We start from the raw sequence: 21,336 nt of genomic DNA on the forward strand, positions 1-21,336 counted from the left end.
ACAACAGTATATATCTGACCATTTAATTTTCGAAATTTTAGGTGAAGCCGAGCTTCCCTTGCAGTAGTCACCACTACGAAAGAATGCAATGTATCCAACTAGCGGGATCTAAACAAACTAAGCTCCAGCGAATTACTACAATGCAGAAGTAGTGGAGAATGACGAAACACAGCAACTCTAGCCGACTCTCAACCAAAATAAAAATAATCGCCGCCCGGTGCAGCAGTGTGAACTGCCCCGTTTTTAGAACGTCTCAGCCCGTCTCGTCGCAAGGAGTCGCGAGTTGCAAGCAACTGCGTCGCGAATCTTTGGTCTGAACTGGGCTTTAGCATTATAAGCAGTGGCGGTTTTAGGCACGGGCGAAAAACGACACACGAGAAAGAAAATGATCCGCATTTTCTATTATCGATAATAACCCCCCCCCCCCCCGTGATTGGTAGATCATCTACCAAATAAGTAAATGCATAGATACAGTCTATGAGAAAACAGTAAATCAGAACGCTGCGCACGCGAAGCCAGTTGTTTCGGCAGGGCGCGCGCACCTGTATCTCGCGCTGCAAGGATTTTCACATAGTCTGACCCTGGAGTTTGGCGCCGCGTCTGAGGGTCTGATTATAATTTCATCAACAGTAATTCTGTATTGCATCTACCGTTGATGCAATATAGAATTACTGTTGATGAAATTATAATCAGACCCTCAGACCCTCCCAGACCCCCCCCCCCCCCAAAAAAAAAAAAAAAACTCATCGGATCTACACGATTCACACAAGTCACCCAAACAGCCGTGAAAAAAGCGGCAGCCGCCGAAAAGCGCGCTGTTTGCATCCCTGAAGGGGGAAGGGTCAGGTGTGGTTCATCATGGGGGTGGGGTGGGGGCCGAGACTGAGAGCTACATGGAAAAATATGCTCCAAACACACTTTTTTAAGGACTTTGAAATGTTGCTGTTTCATGACAAAAATTTAGGAACCCCCCCCAGACAAAATTTTTTTGGGTGACCCACCCCTCAACAAAGAACATTAAGACACAAACTAGGAACAAAGGGGGATATGGAACACAATAACAATTGATTATTTTATTTATGTTTTTTTTGTTGGTAAAATAAAGAAACAGGTGGCTTATAAAATTCTCATCTTTAATCAGTTCAAAAAGTTCACAACAAATGCATCACTTGAGAAGGGATATTTTCCATTAGATATTGGGTAATTATTTGGATTTATACATTCTTTGCCTAATTAAGCTAATTGGCAATTACTTTTACTTTCTTGACAAAAGCCTTTTGTTTATTTGGATTTATCTTAAAACAGTTACAAATGACAAAGGAAAAAAAAAAGATATAAAATACGTAAACCAAGGTTGTATTGGTTTCTAAAGGTAGTGTATTGAAGCACTACGGATTATGGTAAACAACGTAAATTAGTAGAATTCAAAATCCTGGAAAAGCTGTCCGAGTGAAACAGGAGTTATAAAGATGCAACCAAACCAAGAACCCATAAATATCTCCACTGCTTCCTTAAAACATGCCATTAATGAAGGCTCACAAATGAGCAACAGTCCTCTTAGAGGAAAACAAAACGCTGATGTCGACCAGGCGACAGCACACACACACACACACACCAAAAAAAAAAAAAATAGAATAAGGAAGTAATAATCATCCATTTTCTGTTCCCACGGTATTCAAGATGCGTTACAGTTGGGAGGATATGCACATTATCAACTTTGCTTTCCCTTAAATAGAAAAAAAACAGATTCCTGTCCGGCTGCGGCCAAACATTCTATCTTCCCCCACCTTTTTGTTTGTTAAGCCAAGGCTAACGTACGACTCCACGCTCCGTGAAGAGAGCAGCTTCTCTTCAAGCCTTCATTCAGAACGCAGCCAGATTCACATCATTGGTGCAGTGGGGGCGCCAAAACGCTGACACCTCTCCACTTCCTGTATGTCCATTGCCACTCCTCTAGAAGCCTCCATACTGAGGCCTCTTCACACATGCTTCGCCTCCCACACACACACACACACACACACACACACACACATACACACACACACAAAACCGGCTTAAACTGTGCGTATATATAAATATATATTATAAACAATTATGTGGACAACAGGGAACTGCAAAAATAATAAAACAAGAACAAAGGAGGAGAAAGGAAGAAAAGACAAAAAAAAACATGTTAACTTTTCCTAACTGTCGCAACCTCATGCAGTTCTTGGGATGGGCCACGGATCAGACAAAACGTACGCTTGAAAGATCCGTTTTGTAAAGATATTACACCAAGTCTCCATACAAAATGGCTATTATGCAAAAGGGCCACAGGGTGACATGGTTATCATTTACATATTGTTGGCATTGTTTTGGTCGATAAACATCCAATGGGATGCCCCGCTCTGCCGGCACGAGGGAGGGGGGGGGGGGGCGCGGGGGGGGCGCGGGGGCTGGTGGGGGGAGGGGACAAGGGGCTTTCCGCAAAACGCTCCTTTTGGGTTCTGCTGTGGTGTCACTTAATGCGGTTAGTTTTTTGTTTCTTTCCTACGTTTGCACGTTTTGTTTGCAGAGGAAGGGGGGAGGGCTGTACAGTTTGTCAAGGGAGCGAGGGGCGAGGGGGTAGGAAGGGGGGCGGGGCTCAGTCACACATCTCCTCGGGGATCTCGTGGGGGTTGAGGATGCCCGGCACAGACAGCTGGATCTTGTGCTTCTCCTCCTGGGACTGGCGCAGCGACGCCTCCCGCTCCTCCAGGAACAGGTCTGTGGTGTCCTCACCCGCAAACTCCTGGGAGGCAGAGAGAGAGAGAGAGAGAGAGAGAGAGAGAGAGAGAGAGAGAGAGAGAGAGAGAGAGGATTACCCATCCCATCGGTCCCGTCACTGGCTGTTATATCCCCATGTTATGGTCTCCAGCTACGAGCTGGCAGACCGCCTGAGGTTTGTTGAAAGGGGCAGCCCGTGGACAACATAGGAAAATGTTATTTATAGAAACAAGGGCCGAGTGGCAGGGCCGTGCTAATGATAAACCTTGTTGTTAAAAATAGCCTCAGCCATCCGAAGGTAAACAAAAAAGCTGGGCACACAGTGGGCATGTTGGAATAGCCACACAATGTGGACTTAAGAACACAGAACAGAAAAAGAGCTCAAAAGCAGAGGCTGGCCTCACCTTGATCTGGACTAGGAAGTCTCTTAGGTGCTCCTTGAAAGCAGGTATGTCCTGGTTCAAACTGAACAGCCCCGTCACAAACACCTTCACCTGGGCACTGATCAAGACAACACACGACCCGTTGAGCATACTTGCTATACCTTGATCAGAAAGCTTCACTTTTCATGTGTGTGTGCGCACGTGCGTGCGTGTGTGTGTACGTACTCCTGTAGGTGAGGGAAGGCGGTCTTCAGCAGGTTGGCGACGTACTCCTGGATGAAGACCTGGTTGCTGGTGGGGGCGGCGGGGTTGAGGGCCGTGCTGATCTTACCCTCCTCCACCAGGTTGAACAGGTAGGCCAGGATGGACGCATGCATCGTCAGGCCTGCAGCGCGCGCGCACACGCACACACACACACGTTATTACCACTGCTGGATATTATGTTATAGAGGCCTACAGCAAGGGTTCAACGACAAATGTACATTTCTGTGAGCAAAGTATTCAATAATAGCTGTCCATTCCCTCCACATGAATACCATTGTTCTTAACCCCAGACAGGACGTTTCAGATGAGGGACACTGCTCTATGTCTAGTGTTGTAGGATTAATTGCTCTGACATGGGGGGTGGGGGGGGCTCACCGGCCGTGTGCGACGTGTCGGTGACCACGGAGAAGATGTGCTGCAGGATGTCACAGAAGTACGTCTGGTAGAAGCTCTGCGCCGCCGCCTCCTCCTGGGCCACGTTCTGGAGGAGGGTGTAGAGGATCTGCAGGCCTGGGGGGAGGGAGGGACAGCAGCACCACACACACACCGTCACTGGATGAACCCCCCCCCGGCCTGGGGCCCACTGACAGAGCAGAGTCGACACGGTGCTGCTGCTCAATACAAAGTGACGGCGTGCTGAGTCATGGGTCCGCCGTGTGAGCAGTGTCCCATATGATCCAAGACGGGACCATATGGGACACTGAACTCTATTGCACTATTGAGGGTCTGGGTTTGTACACTGTGGGGTACATGACTCAGATCATACACATGATTCATCTGTAATCGACGGTGCACCCATGCCAGGTGATCTCAGCGCGGGGTCATGCGTGCCGGAGCCCTACCAGTGTCAGCCACGTTCCTCATGGTGTGCTTGAAGGCCCAGATGATGGAGTCCAGCACCAGCTTGAACTGGGCCGGGGGGATGGCTAGGAATGCAGGGAAGCAGTGGGAGTTGACGGCTTGGAGCAGGTAGAAGAAATGGGTCCTGTGCTCCGGGAACTCCTCGAAGTTCTATTGAAATTAAGGAAACGGTAAAACAACCATTAGTGTGTACTGGTGTGTAAGCCGTGGTATGAGTGTCCTCCATCCCTAGCTATAATTCATTGTAATTATTCATTGTAATTACTATCCATCCATCCATTTTCCTTCAGGGTGTGTGGAGTGAATGAACAGCTATACTTATATAAAATTATATCATTTACATATACATATTTTATAATTATAGCTCTGGTGCCTTCTTATGACACAACCCTTCAACATAGATCACGCAACACTCGGATTCTAAACGACCTACATGCTACGCCCCTCCATATATGGCCATCAAGAGCGCAGAAACTAGTCATGGTGTCACGTGACGTCGGGAAGTATTCCAGGCATGTGACAACGCTCCGTAACGCGGGAAAACAAAACAACACCACCGACTGCACGGCCCAGACTCTAACACGGGACGTCAGGGGACAGGGAACGCTGGGTCGTGATGAACGCCGGACACTGGGTCCAGTGTGTTCCTGAGGCCCCACCTTGTTGATCATGTTGAGCGTGCACTCGAACACGGCGTCAAAGATCTGGGGGATCTCGCCGGTGATGTGCCCGCCCAGCTTGTTGACGATGGTCGCCATGGTGCTGAGGACCTCGGGCTCGCGGGCCGCCGGCACGTTGCGCTGGTAGTCGATGAGCACGGCGTCCAGCAGCGGCGGCACAAAGTTCTCTCCCACCTGGAGGGGAGAGGGGAGGGGAGGGGGCGGATGTGGTCAGGGGGGTGAGGGGCGCGCTACCATGCAGGGTGGGGGCGTCGGGGGGAAGGAGACCATGTGGTACCTCTGAACCTTCACCGTACAATATCAACCTGTCTCTAGCTCATGAGGCTGGTTCCAGAGGCAGCATCCCTGCCCACTCAAAGAAATAATAATACTGAGCTTCGATTTTCTGCAGAAAAATAATGATTGCGATTCAGGGTCTGGTGTCAAGTGGTACTCGACCCTGCATTTTTTTCCCCTCTGAGCCGATCAATGTCTTGTAGGCAGGTCTGGAACCACAAATATGATGATGGATTCCGTGGGACTTGGCAACAACAACTTGGCAATCCATTGTGAGGGATTGGATTCTGCCTTTGAAGTCTCTTTCAGCCTATGGACTCTCGCTGTTGTTTTATGTTTAAAAAATAATTGCTGTTTTTTAAAACAGTGTTCCAGGTAGAAGCAAGGGGGTACAATCCTAACAATTCATTTTCTGCCCCGGCCCAGTCTCTGACTAACAGCTCAGGCAAAAACTAAATCAATCAACAAAATAGATATTCAGGATGATAATCAGGTTGCTAAAAGTGCTTTCTTATTGCACTTTTAGTAGCTTTTAGTATACTTTTAGTACACTTCTTATTACCAACAACCAATGCAACCTGCAGCAGATGCAGATGATTGTACAGGTCGGTCATCGTAGAGGTCGAGTGTCCTCCCGCCCAGCGCTGCAGTGCTGTTACTCACCATCTGTGGATCGTTGGAGCGGCTCACCCAGCCGGAAATCAGTTTGAGCGTCTCCCGTTTCACCGTCCGCATGCTCCGGATCAAGGGTTGCTTGGTTACCATCTCACCTGCGAGGCAGGGGGGGGATATTGATGAGCACCGACTCTGATCACATTCTTCAAAACAGCCTCACAAGCAAAGCGGAGACACCGTGGCCACCTTTGAAATGCATCAGTAACATGAAAACACTGAATCAAATAAATAATCATAAAGACCATGAAAGGTTTCTCCGCTCAACTCAAAGATGAATCCTGAACCCACATGCGCACACACACACACACACGCACACACAAACATTCAAATAATTGTTGTACCATGTCCAAATACAGCTTTTCCTTTAACCAAACCAACCCTGAAGCCCAGCACCACACTGCTCCGCACCCACCGTTGGTCTGGATGGCCGCAGAGATGTTCTCGCTGAGGCACTTGTACACGTTGAGCATGTCCAGGTAGATGCGGCCCAGCTGGATGACGAAGGGGTGGCCCACCGCCTTGCAGGCGCGCACGTTGGTCTTCAGGATGCTGCCCAGCTGCTTCACCGTCTCTGGGTCTTTCAGGATGTCCACGTTCTGCAGAGGAGGGGGGGGAGGGGGAGGGGGGGAGGAGAGACACAGGTGAGCACAGCTCTGCATGTTGACGAGGCAACTGACTGTGAGAGTCTTTTAATAGCTCATGTGCGATACAGTGAGGAAATCATTTGTCTGAGGACATGCTGTTCTGTAAATAAGCGCCAATGCAGACCACAGGCGATATTTTAAATGCAGCACTTTGCTGCGGGAGGACATTCATTTAATTTTAAGGGAGTAATATTATGATAAAGGGGGTGCGTGGCAAGAACTTTGAGAACCACCAAATTAACTAAACGCAGCAGACACACCCCTCAACCTAAAAATAAAATCTGATAAGACTACTCCAAACATTATTATAAATCAAGGGTCATATCAGAGAGAACAACAAATCCGACCACAGTGGAGGTACCTTGGTGGCCTGCTGGATGATGCTGTCCCACACCTGGTTGGGCAGCATCATGTACTTCTCTATCAGGTGCTCCTGGACCGCCTGGTCCGTCTGGGCCCCGATCATGTAGCCCACCGCCTCGTAAAAGGTGTGAACCTGGGGACACAAGGAATACACGCCTTAAGTGAAGGAAGAGTCACAGGTTTAACGGACATCTTTAAAGAGCCACACTAGACGGCTCTAGTGATGTGGCTGCCAACCAGGCACAGCGTTATGGGTGGGCCTGACGGGCCTAGGCCCACCCACAGCTCAACAGGCCCACCAAAAACTTTTCTTAAAACATTGCCCGACTCCGCCCATCACTCTCTTTCTCCGCTGCAGAAACCCTCATCCATGCCTTCATCACCTCCAGACTCGACTACTGCAACAGCATCCTTTACGGCACACCATCCAAAACCTTAAATAAACTCCAGTACATTCAAAACTCTGCTGCTCGTCTGCTCACCCACACCCGCACCCGTGAACACATTACCCCCGTCCTCCAGAACCTCCACTGGCTCCCGGTCCCACAACGCATTCAATTCAAAATCCTCCTCCTCACACACAAAGCCCTCCATAACCAGGCCCCTTCCTACCTCACTGACCTGCTCCACCGCCACAACCCATCCCGTAGCCTCCGTTCATCTTACGCAAACCTCCTGTCTCCACCACCTAGGACCAAGCACCGAACCTGGGGCGACAGAGCCTTCTCTGTTGCTGCCCCCTCCCTCTGGAACTCTCTCCCCACACAAATCCGCGACTGCACCGACCTCTCAAATTTCAAATCTCTCACAAAAACTCACCTTTTTAAAATTGCTTTTAATGTTTAGCTTAGTCTAATATGTTTTTAGTGTTTTCTTTTTTTTTTTACCATTTGATGTTGTTTTTACTGCTTTTATCATGTATTGTACAGTGTCTTTGAGTATTTAGAAAAGCGCTTTAAATAAAATGTATTATTATTATTATTATTATTATTTAAAAAAAAAAAAAAAAGTTTAATAAATTAATTTAACATGCCCTGGGAATGTATAAATATTTTATGAAACTTAAAACTGGACCATTTATTCATTAGAGTTGGATTTAACGAGTGGATTGGAGTGGAGTGGAGTGGATTGGATGAACATTGGAACGAAATTAATTGTTTGGAGTGCCGCGGCAGAACGAATCAAGGAATGGGCGCAGTTAACTTCATATCGGCCCAAAGGCAATACAATGCACTTTACAAAGGAGAAAGGCGAGACTATAGCCTAGACCCACCCCTTTACACACAAATTCTTGAAGGGGATCAATAAAAAATAAACCAACAGTTTTTGCCCATAGAAGGCAAATCCGTTAAACATAGACTGTTAAAGAATCAGGTCAGGTGAAATTGATTGAGCCACAGAATAAGTCTTATTTGTAGGCCTACATGCCATAGGCCTGTGTGCAGTTGTTAGATTGCACATAACATGTTTGCATATTAAGTCTTCTTTTTCTCCACTCTCCAGCACTCTCTCAGCATTCCCTTGATTAATGGCCTCGGTGCGCAAAGACAGGCAGGGTTTCCGACACTCCTTTTACAGTAGGACCATTTCACAATGAACGTTCAAATGACACCCAGAGTTCAGTGTCCATCAGCTCCAACATTTAGAAACAGAATCTGGGTGAATTGGGTCAGTGGGGATTTTGGGAGAGACTGGAGAGACTGGAGTGATGGGTCGGTCGCGAATGAGCCGGTTCAAAGAGCTGGCTCTTTGACACACACGTGTAATGGAGATTCCAAAGCGCTCTTCTAAGGAGAGCGATCGCGAATAGGTCCGTTCTTCTATGCAACAAAAGTTTTTACAATGCAACAAAATATTTAAATGAGCATCAAGCTATTAAAATGTCTATCATGCACAGATAATATAACAGTATATTAGTCGGTCATTTTTATTAGGTTAAACAGGGATTTGAAGACGTTTTTAATTTAAGGCCCACCCATAATTGGTCTGGCCCATCCACAACTACAATCCTGGCGCCGTGCCTGCTGCCAACTCAAATTTTTGGGTTCTATGGGTTCTATGACGGAAACACATTCATAGGAAAACACACTACGCATCTGAGTACCACCTTCAGACTGAAGCGTCAATGATACACTACAGATCAAGTATCTTATTCAAATAAGCTAAATCAGTTGGATTGAGTTACATTACCGACAAAGGGGACATTTGGGGACATTGTTGTCAGACGGCGAGCTCAATGAACATCAGCTTCCAGAACTTGAACATGTTTTAGTGTTTCCCCTACATGCATCAGTGGAACAGCGCCACTGCTGGAATACTAACCCCACTGCAAATATATACATATTAGATATATATACACACACATGTACATATTTGCATTCCTGTGATGGACACATCGACGTAGTGCACCTCACACACACGCCAGCAGCGCTGCTGGAAGAAGCGGTGTGTGCCGTACCTGCTGGGGCTGCAGGTCACAGATGATGGTGTTGATGTTGCTGAGGATCTCGTCGATGAAGGGCATCACCTCGCCCACCTGCACCTGGACAAAGTGGCGCCGGCACTTCTGGGCGATCTTGATGAAGGTGTCGCACGCCATGTCCTGCACTCCGTCATGGGTCTCTGGCGGGGCGAGAGAGAGAGAGAGAGAGAGAGAGAGAGAGAGAGAGAGAGAGAGAGAGAGAGAGAGAGAGAGACACACAGGTGAGCTATTGCTGAGAACACTGAATAAACAAACACATCATGAGGTGACTTCCATGAAGGTGCTATGACAAAACACTCCCACAAATGAGGAAGTGAAGACACAAGCATATGCTCATCTCACGTCTCTGTTACAATCAGTAGCAGAAGTTAGGATCTGAGTTAAGCGTGTGGTGAACATAATCCACAAACCCCAACAGTTTGTCTGTGCTTTATAAACCTCTCTGGAACACGGTAGCTTAAAAGGGCCACAGCGTTGTATCGCGTGCTAGTGCTCTCCGTGCTTGCCCCCGGCGCTCTCCAGCTGCGCTCACCGTGCATGAACTCAAAGAGCTTGTTGACCACCGTCTTCAGGAACTTCCAGTGGGCCCGGAGGAAGCGGGGGTACTGGCCCACGATGTACATGATGTTGGAGGCTATGATGGCCTTGTTGTCCTTGCCCCTCTTCTGCTCACACAGGCCCAGCAGATCCTGCGGGCAGAGAGTGCGTCACAGGCGTTTCACACCCCTCCGCCTGAGCGTCGTCGCTGGTGCAACAGGATATTGTCTCATATCGACCGAGTAAGAGAGACTCTGGTTTGACCGGAGAACCGTCTGCACTCTGCTGAACTTCTGCTGAATCTATTAGTCAAATTAGGCAAGTTAAATTGTTTTCTTGGCAAGTCTGCCGAAGCCAATGGCCCCATGCAGAGACAAACTGAATATTCCTCATGCAGGGGCAATTAAAAAGCAGGCTCTTTTCACATTGAATCAATGCTGAAACAATACTGGCTGTGCACAGTGTAATTCTCATGTGGGCATGTCATTAATAATAATTGGTTATGATTGCGGTTCCGAAATACTGAGAGTTCGGTCGGCTGTGGGTCCCGAACACGTTTGAGAGAACAGGGAAGTGGGCCAACCAAACCCTGGCCCGCGGCCTAGCGGTGCGGATGGGGGGGGGGGGGGGGCGTACGCACCTTGATGACGGTGACCAGGAACCTCTTTTCGTCCTCCTCGTGCATGGCGCCGCTGATGGAGCCGATGGCCCAGCAGAGCGTGTTGAGGTTCTTCCAGGACCACTCGGTGCCGTTCACCTGGTTGTGGAGCTTCTCCGTCATGATGCGCTCCGTGTCGGCGTAGTCCAGATGGGTGAGGTACACTGCGGGGGTCACGGGCCGGTCAGTGGGTTAAGTGGAGGAAGATTAGGAACCGGAACCACGTTGAGATTAAGCCAGCGTAAAACGATTTATGTTTGAGTAGATTACAGGTGTTGCATGCCAGCGGGAATGACAGGCGCTTATAAACGCCGAGTGGTTCTGCAGATTATACACAACCGCGGGATATAAAGGAGGCCGTTTATAACCATTAGAGCAGTCGTTCTATAGAGACGTATTATAGAGAATTTGCGTCTTTCTTTTTTGATGGTATCGTTTTCTTTACTTTTACTTTACTCCCTTTTACTTATGAATCCTCTACCATCTTGTAATTTGTGCCGCGCCGCCTAAATGTCACTGTATGTTTATGGCTGAATCGGTGTGAATGATAAACATGTCTATTCCACGAGGCTTGGTGAAGTGAAGGCGTGGCCGTACCCAGCGTCTCCCTCATGTTCTTGTAGAGGTTGATGGAGTCCGTGTCCTTCATGAACTCCCGCACCACCTCCCCCTGGTCGTTCTCCACCACCAGCACCTCCTCCGGCTTGGCCATGCGGCTCACCATCAGCAGGCGCACCTGGAGCAGGGGGGGCAGAGCACCTGGTCAGGCCCACGCCACGCCACCCCCCCCCCCCCCCCCTACACACACAGCCTCCAGACAGCCCCCTCACTGGGGACAATGGGTGTCAACCGCAATTTAGCCTCCTCCTCTTCCTTTTCATTTGCACTATGTCACCACGTGACTTGTCGGACGTTAAGCAAGCGGAGCAATCGTTGTAAATCACAGTTACAATTTCTTTTTTTTCTTTTTTAATCTGTGTGGCTCTGAGAGAGACCACGCCTCCAGGCGGTGATGGAAGTAATTTATCATAACACGCTGGGGCCGTACGAGACTGTCATCATCACCTCAGTGTGGGCAGCGGCTTCCCTGCCGGCCCTCCTGAGTGGGATCTGATGGGAAAAAATAACCTAAATGGACATTACATTATGAATATAGTCAACTCTGGGCCCAAATCTAATAAACACAACACACCACACATTCAAGAGGGTGAAGATGACCCTCGAGCCCCCCTATCAGTCTGCGGAGAACACTCTGCCACAGCCGGACGGCGAGGACACACATATCACACAGAAAGACAACACAACCTGGAGGCTCAGGGACAAGAGAACCCTCGATAACCCACACAAAGGCTAGCACACACACCTGGCCATGAAAGATACTATAAGTTTCTCATGCACCAAATCACGGGAGCTCTTCTGAGGCAGAACCTCTTCGGAGGCGAAGCTCCGGACGACCTCAGCGCTGTTAGGGGACGTAGAATATTCGATCTCTCACGCTTTATGAATCTGTATTACCTTTGCTACTTTACTCAATAAATCCGAGGCCCTCGTGCTGATAGACTTTATTACCTCTCCGTCTCATTTTATCTGGTCAAGTAACTAGGCAGACTGTTTTTCCCAACAAATTGGTGACCCCGACGTGATTTTCTTTACTACTGGGAAAACGACTGAGGACGGAGAGGGGCACGCCCCGGGACCCCGGAGCACCACCGATCCCGGCAGTCTCACCTCGGGCGCCCAAGCAAAAGGTAGGCAGAACCCGTTGATAAAATCCGAATTCTGCATAGTTATATAGGAACCACATTAGGAGATGAGACTGTAGGGACGGTTTCCTACGGGGGGCATCCCGCGGGGATAAGGCTGAGTGCAACGTAGAGTTAACCTGTAAAAACCCGATTGACCCTAGACGCGTGACGCACGAATACTGGCTCGCTGCATGGTGAAATAATACCCTCGAGGCCTAGGACCTATAATGATCGAGCATAGTGATACAATACTCTCGATGGTCGGATTAGGGTCTATAGTAATCGAGCATAGTGATACAATACTCTCGATGGCCAAGATGAGAAGATAAGGATGCCTGGGCTCTGAGAGAGACCCAGAGGAAAAGATGCCTAGGCTCGGGGAGACCTAGAGGAAATACCCGGGCATTATAAGGGACCCGGAGGAAATACCTGGGCTATGAGAGAGACCCAGAGGAAAAGATGCCTAGGCTCGGGGAGACCTAGAGGAAATACCCGGGCATTATAAGGGACCCGGAGGAAATACCTGGGCTATGAGAGAGACCCAGAGGAAAAGATGCCTAGGCTCGGGGAGACCTAGAGGAAATACCCGGGCATTATAAGGGACCCGGAGGAGATGACTCAGTAGGGCCTGTAATAATCGAGCATGGTGATACAATACTCTCGATGGTCGGAGTAGGGCCTGTAATAATCGAGCATAGTGATACAATACTCTCGATGGCCAAGATGAGATCTATTAGATAAGGCTCGCCGCATGGTAAATAGGAATGGCCGCCGACAGTGTCCACGTGTGCGCTAGAGAAGGAGGCGAGAGAGCGAGAGGCGAGAGGCGTGAGAATGTGGGAGCGTGCACAGGAGAGACTGAGAGCGAGCGTGTGTGTGTGCATGCGTGCGGGGGTGTGTGTGGTGCGTGTGTGTGTGTGTGTGTGACTGTGTGTGAGGGCCCGTGTGAGTGTGTTGGACTGGGGGTCATGGACCCGAGACACAGTTGGGAACTGTGGGTATAATCAAGAACGTAGGGGATAGCGTCTGGGTGGTGCATAACAGAGGGCACTACCAGAAAAGATACTATTGGTCGGGATAAGACGTTGCTTTGAGTCCTACGTGTCAAAACTGTTAATCATATTGTGCGGCCTGGTTTGCAAAGGAAAATTTCTTGTGCGAATAACCCCCTGCTTTCTGCGCGCAACGCTTGCTCGCTTACGCGCCACCCCCCCCCCCCCCCCCCCCCCCCCCCGTCCTTTCCCCATCCGCCATATTTGTAGTTTCCCTGTCCGCCATATTTGTAGTTTCCCCGTCCGCCATATTTGTAGTTTCCCAGTCCGCCATATTTGTAGTCCCCCCCCCCCCCCCCCCCCCCGTCTTTCCCCGTCCGCCATATTTGTAGTCCCCCATTTGTAGAAGGTCGCGAGGACAGTAGAGATAAGAGGGGAATGCAGCCTGTGTGGGAGTCACAGGGAGACAGACAGAGAGATTCAGAGGTTATCATCTATACTCCATAACATGAACAATTAGCATTTAAAGTTGTCCATAGCATGCACACCGCGTGTCCACAGAAGTCCAGGGGTCAACCAGCGCTGGGGACTCTTTTTAAGAGTTCAGGGAAAATCCTCTCTCACCAATCTGAGCAGAAGGACCCGCCCTAAAAGGACTCGGGGATGGCGGAGTCAATGCACAGTTCAACAGACCTGACAAGGTTTAAGTACAAAAAAGACAGCACAAATAGGAAAATTAAAAATTCTTGAGGGATTACGGTAATAATAGACATTATATTAAAATTGATCATATAATCTAGACAGAGAAAGGCCGGGTAGTAGGCCTCATCAGGGCCACTGAGATAAGGGAGGTTACTCCCCTGCGCAGTGTTGGAACACACAAGGTGGTTCTGAAAGCATATTTCAGATGAAACAATAGAGTTAAGAAGGAAATGGTCTTTACTATACCTAATTACAATTACATTTGTGTCAACTAAAATTGTAAAAGATGTTCTGATATTCACATTATGGCTAAAAGGGAATACATATCAGTCATACAAAATAATAATGTTACTGCAATTGAAGTTAAGAGTGTTATTAACCAAGTGATTTAACCTAAAATAATACGGATAAACAATAGGTGTCATGCAACTTGAAAGTTAATGTTATTATTTACACTGGAAAGGATAATTGAAAAAATATGGATATTATAAGGATAAGAATGAATAAAAATACATAAAATAAAACTTAATCTTAAAAACCTGTACAAGTAGGACAATTAGATGGATTATGGATTGGACGGATTAGCACTACATCTGCTGGGAAGGGATCTAATGTACAAGCTAGGTTCTCAATTTACATTCGGAAGTAATGGGTTTACCTTTCAAATGCCACTACTACTGCTGTTACGCTTTCATAACATGTTAACATTTGATAACATTTTACTTCTTACTCCAACAGAAAGTTACTTTCTGATTGGCTCCATCATCCGCCCACTTACACACACAGGGTAACCGCCCTGATGTGTCTCCATTATACACACACTTGGCTGCATGAGTAGCTGGGGCTGAGGACTCTGTCTCCATCCCTCCACTTTGCGATCTATTCCACCTAATGGGTGGAAATTTATTGTATCCCAGGCACGGCATCCTGCAGTAAGCCAGTATGGAAGGCTGGTTAGCCAACGACGGGTAAGATCCCACCTTGAAACCAGGGACAACCTAAGGCAGGCACAGTCACGATTACTTGGCAGAGTCACTGTGAGCATTGACTCATTCGATCGGGAAGTGACGAGCTGCAACCATCATAGGAAGAGCCAGGTGGGGTGAAAGGTGGAGGAGGAACAGGAGTCAGATATGTTGGCTCAGGCAGCGGAAGGGGTGGACTTAGAATGAGACATGTTGCGTTTTCGTTTATAAAATGGTATATACTAACTCAAGTTACGTTTTCGGTTTAGTGCATAACTTTGTTAATTTCGGGAACAGTTGGGTTTCGGGCGGCTGATGGTAAACCCCACTAATATTGACCTTTGGTTTTGGATATACTGGCTTTGATTTCCCTTCCCACTAGATTGGTTTCATTTAAAGGTTGTTAAGGTTAGGGACTTCAAAGTTGATGACATTTTTGGGTTTGCTTATCATTGAATAAGCAAGGAGGGAATTTGTGAAAAATTAGAGAAAAGTGTGGATACTGTAAACAAACTTTTGACTTAATTGACTTGTGTAGATGCACTAGCACTAATGAGGTATCACATGCATGCTAATAGAATGATGCATCTAACCCCGCATGAAATGCTTACGGGTCGACCCATGCCTTCACCTATTATTCAAGGCCCCATAAGGGACCTCCATTAGAGCAATAAGAAATATAATTGAGAAAATATGTTTGACCACTAACTGCTGTACATGAGTTTATATTCCAACAATAGAAACACAAGTTCCAGAGCGTGAGGAGGAGCCACATGCAGAGACGCCCGGAGCCGACCAGCCGAGCTAGGATTTGATTTTGATTTGATTTGTTTTGTTGTATTGACACACACTTACAGACACCCATGAAAAGACAAAAGAATACAATTGAGGATTGGAACACAAAAGTCCCAGTCTTATTTCCATTGTGGTCCCCAACAAGAGCAACAGCCACATAATAATGCTGAAGCTGGCGAGCCTCCTCCTGACCCTCTATGGGTTTTGGCAGATAACACAGCCCCGGATAGAGAGAAGAGCAGTCTACGGAAAATATCACACTAGACACAGAATCCATGCATATCACAAGAGTTGAGATCTAATGTGTAACTAGGACTGTGTATAGATTGTGTGGAAGTTTCGTAAAGTATATCTGAAAGGTTTGAAAGTTATTAGGAAAAGTTGTTTGAAGGAGCAGAGACAAGTAGAGAAGTTGAAGGTTAAAGAAATGTACTAGATAAAATGTATGCACGAGAATTTGAGAATGTTTTGGCAGATCCCACTGGCCCAAGGATGAATCCAGAGGAAGGATGAAACCAAACTCCAGAGGGGTCGGTGTCCAGAGCGCTGGCAGGGTTACAGGCCCTCGAAAACAAATCGAGATACACCGACCCCCTCCCCAGACCTGACGAGGTTTCAAAAGACAGAATAAATTTTAATTCAGGAGGGAGTACGGGAGAAATGGACTTCTCACTCTAACAGAAAGTTATACGTAGGCCTATAAAGAGATAGGTATAGATATATCACCTCATTTTCATTTATTAAAAAATAAATAAATAAATAAATTAAAAAATAACATTTTTTATGAGCTCTGCCCACACTTAAAAAAAAAAAAAAAAAAAAAAGAGGCATCCCTTTACGAAGCAGAGAACCCTCGCCGTTAGGGCTCGGAACTAAAGAAGGCGGAACTCATGCTTCATGTCCGCATCTAGAACCTAGAACTGAACCATGCTTTCCTACAACGTTTATGAAATGTTTTAGACTGTGCCTTCCTGTTGTTATCCAGTTTGCATTATTACGGATTGATTATTATGGTTATGGTTATTAACGACAAGAAGAGAGAATAACGTCCCTTGGCTATGTTGTTTTGGTGGTTTATGTCATGTTGTTGTACCCCCCCCCCCCCCCCTCCCATACAGATTCTGAAATGTTGGTAATGACGTGAATAACATATGATGGGCTTTGTGAAATATTTGTCTATGTCGAATAACGCCTCTTGGCCATGTTGTTTTTGCCCTTCCCTTGTTTTCCCCCCCCTCCTCCAAGAGGGACAGAGGGCAACTGATCAGCTCCTCATCCGCCCTCATATGTAAATCAGGCCCAGAAAGAGTTTATGGTTACCTGGACGGTGACTTTGACTACCCCCCCCCCCCTGGACTACACCGGTACTACCTTGACTTTGACTTTGACTACCCCCTCCGGGACCCGCCACATCCCGGGGCGTACGTGGGCCACACCCCATCGCGCTCCCAGAACACGCACACCACAAGGCAGTCCAGACAAGCCGCTGGGCGATTGAACAAGACAGTAGAAATCAACCAGAGGAGGACGCACGAAATGGCGGACCAGCAGAGAATCAGAGCGTTGAACTGGTTAACTCTAAACCTCGAACCAGGAAAGATCCTGGACGACAGCGCAAGGAAGAAATGGGAAGCACGATACGATGACTACATTAAAGGGTGGCAACGGGAAGGGGTGATGAGACAGGGGCCCTACGATCATAACAGCCGAGGCGCCATACACGCACACATCCGCGCCCAGTACGAACAGGCAAGGGTCCGCCGCGACAACGCGGGGAGCCGGGCAGGGCAGAAGGACGCCCTCGACATCCAGGAGCGGAAAAGAGAGAAAAGCATGTGGATATTGAAAGCGATGGCCTCGGGCCTTCCACCGATCCCGGCCCCTCCCACGAAGGACCCAGTCCGGGGGAACCCAACAGCCCCGTCCTGGACGAACTTTACGACCCCGCTGTACCCCCCCGTACCTAAAGAAGGCACAGATGCCCAACAGCCTCCCGACGCCCGCCCACTCCCTTACAACAACCTGACCCCCCACCGCCCCCCACCCATCCCGCCCCGCCACCCCATGAACCCAGTAGTCGAGATAGACTACGCTACACCCCAATCCCCGGTTACGGTAACATGGCATGACCCCGAAGAGACAGACTCGAAACCAAGCGGGCCAGAGGCTCACGTCAGCAAACAAGGAGGACGGAGAGCAAAGGAAGAACTAAGAGCACCGACAATCCCCTTTCAATGTCAGATGATCCCGGGGAGAGCCGGTCCCCTGGGACAGGAACCAACCGAGACCAAGCACCGGAGCAAGGAAGGGACAGGGAGACGCAAACCCAGGCCTCGCTCGTCCTCCCACTCCCCGTCGTCCTCCTCCTCCTCCTCCTCGAACTCCGGGTCTAGCCGACCCCCTTCCCCCGAACCCAGGCCTGGGCCGTCATCGCAAGGACAGTCCGGACGAAAGACAGAGAGAACACGGGTACGGAGCGAATCCCCAGCAAGCAGCAGGAGAAACTCCCGGACCTCCAGCCTGCCAAACCTGAAAGAGAAGAAATCAGGGAAGGGAAAAGGAAAGAAAAAAGAGGACAGAGTTGAAGATACAGCCGACACCCTAGACTGGGTCCCCCAAGACGAACAATGGAAACAAGAAATCCTAGACCAAATGACCCACCACCTCCGAGAAGAAGTGTACCGCCGGAGTCAGTACCTCCAAGAGGACAGAGACCGGCGGATGAAGAAAGCGAAGACAGGAGAAACGGACACAGAGTCACGTCACGGGAATCGGTTTGATCAGCTCCACATAACGGACCAGGGGAACACCACGACCCCGGCCCCGAATACACGCGCCACCAGCACTCCCCGAGGACCCCTAACCCCGGGACCCCCTCCACAACAGCCCCAAGCCCACGGGATCCATGAAAACCTCGCCCCGGACGGGGGGACGGAACCAATGTACCCGCTAATGGAGACCCAGACAGGGAAACCAATCTACGTTCCATGGACCCACCGCGACCTCCGCGGAATAGTGGAGGACCTTCCCCCGATCAGAGAAGGAGCGGGCAAGTGGATCAGAATCTTCGAGCATCTGACCACCGCGGACCGACTCACAATGGGAGACGCCCGAGCAGTCCTCATGCGAAGCGAAGGACCCCAACCACTCCAGGACGTGGAAAACGTGGCCAAAACCACGAGACAACCAGACGACCGCCCCTTCGACCCCTACCGCCCCACATGGTGGGACGCCCTGAGGGGCCTTTATCCCGCCCAAAATTCAGCTGCATGCATGACCGGCCTGAGAAGGAAGATAGGAGAGGCGGCGTGTGAATACATCAGCAGAGCCACGCAACGGTGGAAAGACGGATTTGGAACCCGACCCGGGGCCACCGATGCAACGGAAGCCATGTTCCGGGTAGCAGTAGAGACGGGCCTCAACGCCAAGACCCGCGAGGGCCTCAAAACAGTGATTGGACTCGGGAGAATGACCTTCCAGGAATGGGAGGAGGCTGTCACGCACCACGTGAACCTAGAACAAGACCGAGAGGAAGAGGATGTCAAGGAGGACCAGGACCTGAGAAAACGACTCCTGCGAATGGATGTAAAGAAGGCGAGCCAGGAGCACAACAGGGACAAAAAGGAGAGACACCGACCCCCTCCCTACTTCGAAGCGGTTCCCCTCATGCCCCTGATGGATTTCCCTGACCAGCTTGACCAGGTCGGTCAAGGAGGACACCTGGAAACCACGGCCCTTGGCTATGGGTACGACCTCCCCTACCCACAGCTTCACGCCCCCTCCCCCTCCCCCTACCTGTGAAGTGCTAGTAACCTCTCCAGGTGGGCATTTCCCCATTCCCAGTCCCTGCCCCTCCCCCTCCCCCTACCTGTGAAGTGCTAGTAACCTCTCCAGGTGGGCGGCCCCACTTCCCGTCCCCGGCTACAGCACCGCCCCCTCCTCCCACCTGATGCAGCCACGCCACTCGGACCAGGGATCTGCGTTCCGGTACCAGGGGCTGCGGCCCGTTCCTTTAGGGCTTGAGGGCACCCCTGGCTGTATTTGCTTCAATTGCTGTATAGCCTATAACCCGGTTAAGGTAGAATGCCATTTTTTGCAATAATATTCCCCGCTGTATTGCTCATGCTCACCAGGATAACGCCCTGCCAGGGCCATTGAATAAACGGGTCTTTTTAATTAGTATGGGGGTGCTACCGCCCATACTCCCATGTGCATCCCTGGCAGGGGCTAATGAAGGATGTTCCCGCTTGCTTTTATCTTATTTTTCTATAGCTGAAGGTGCTGAAAGGAGAATACGTGATGATATATAGCCTCGTATTCTGCTGTTGGTTTGTTTGTGTGCCCCACCGGGCCGCTAGGAGGGATTGATTTGATTTATCTTTCGATTTTAATGACTTTGACTCGATTTATCTTTTTAATAACTTTAACTTTAGACTTAAAAAAAAAAAAAAAAAAAAAAGATTTGTATTTTGATTTCCTTAATTGTTGTGGTTTAATTCCATAATCTCAATTTCTTGCTTAATCACATGTTCTGTTTTTACCTTGCCTTCCGTGTCATTGTGCAAAGGGATACTGCAATGTAAGGCCGGGGTGGATGCCACCCCCTAGGAGGGGTGTGTATGGCATACTCATGTCCGAAGCATGAGTAGCGTTTCTCCCACGTGGTTCCCCATACACCCGGCCAAGCGAGATATTAGGATCCCATGCTCATGGTTGCTTATTTTTATGGTCAAGTTTGTCGTCTTTCTGATGTTATTGATGATGCTACAATGATACGTCAAGCGCTGAGGTCCAACCCCTCGTGTCCCTAGTAAGTGAAGCTGTCTAGCGACGGGTTGAGGGGGACAGCTGTTTTTATTTTTTATTTTTTATTTTTATTTTGTATGGTCGAGTTTGTCGTTATTTTTAAGTGAAAGTCGTCTGACGACGACTTGAGGGGGATATGATGGGAAAAAATAACCTAAATGGACATTACATTATGAATATAGTCAACTCTGGGCCCAAATCTAATAAACACAACACACCACACATTCAAGAGGGTGAAGATGACCCTCGAGCCCCCCTATCAGTCTGCGGAGAACACTCTGCCACAGCCGGACGGCGAGGACACACATATCACACAGAAAGACAACACAACCTGGAGGCTCAGGGACAAGAGAACCCTCGATAACCCACACAAAGGCTAGCACACACACCTGGCCATGAAAGATACTATAAGTTTCTCATGCACCAAATCACGGGAGCTCTTCTGAGGCAGAACCTCTTCGGAGGCGAAGCTCCGGACGACCTCAGCGCTGTTAGGGGACGTAGAATATTCGATCTCTCACGCTTTATGAATCTGTATTACCTTTGCTACTTTACTCAATAAATCCGAGGCCCTCGTGCTGATAGACTTTATTACCTCTCCGTCTCATTTTATCTGGTCAAGTAACTAGGCAGACTGTTTTTCCCAACAGATCACTTCCTGACTCTTCCTGATAAGGAAGCGGAAAGGACCAAAAAGTAAAGGGCAAAAAGTACACAGCACAGTATGGAGTGTTTTAACAATCCTTACAAATGACTTCAAGTG

The 21,336-nt window shown here is 48.8% G+C and overlaps 1 protein-coding gene across 4 annotated transcripts in view; it reads right to left on the reverse strand.

Annotated features, from left to right (window-relative positions):
- Positions 1-1,058: 1,058 nt before the first annotated feature.
- xpo1b (exportin 1 b) overlaps positions 1,059-21,336 on the reverse strand; it is a 31,918-nt gene continuing 11,640 nt past the window's right edge. For all 4 annotated transcript variants that reach the window (XM_084471004.1, XM_084471005.1, XM_084471006.1 and 1 more), the window contains 13 exons: positions 11,166-11,304; positions 10,551-10,732; positions 9,906-10,062; positions 9,350-9,513; positions 6,890-7,024; positions 6,297-6,480; positions 5,873-5,979; positions 4,913-5,107; positions 4,235-4,403; positions 3,768-3,902; positions 3,354-3,513; positions 3,150-3,246; positions 1,059-2,770 (listed from right to left, as the gene is read on the reverse strand). In XM_084471004.1, the coding sequence (XP_084327130.1) occupies positions 2,624-2,770; positions 3,150-3,246; positions 3,354-3,513; positions 3,768-3,902; positions 4,235-4,403; positions 4,913-5,107; positions 5,873-5,979; positions 6,297-6,480; positions 6,890-7,024; positions 9,350-9,513; positions 9,906-10,062; positions 10,551-10,732; positions 11,166-11,304 (1,971 nt within the window). In that variant the 3' untranslated portion in view covers positions 1,059-2,623. The remainder of the gene's footprint in view (positions 2,771-3,149; positions 3,247-3,353; positions 3,514-3,767; positions 3,903-4,234; positions 4,404-4,912; positions 5,108-5,872; positions 5,980-6,296; positions 6,481-6,889; positions 7,025-9,349; positions 9,514-9,905; positions 10,063-10,550; positions 10,733-11,165; positions 11,305-21,336) is intronic.

The sequence above is a fragment of the Micromesistius poutassou genome (genome assembly GCF_964030765.1).
Source record: "Micromesistius poutassou genome assembly, chromosome: 7".
Lineage (NCBI taxonomy): Eukaryota > Metazoa > Chordata > Actinopteri > Gadiformes > Gadidae > Micromesistius > Micromesistius poutassou.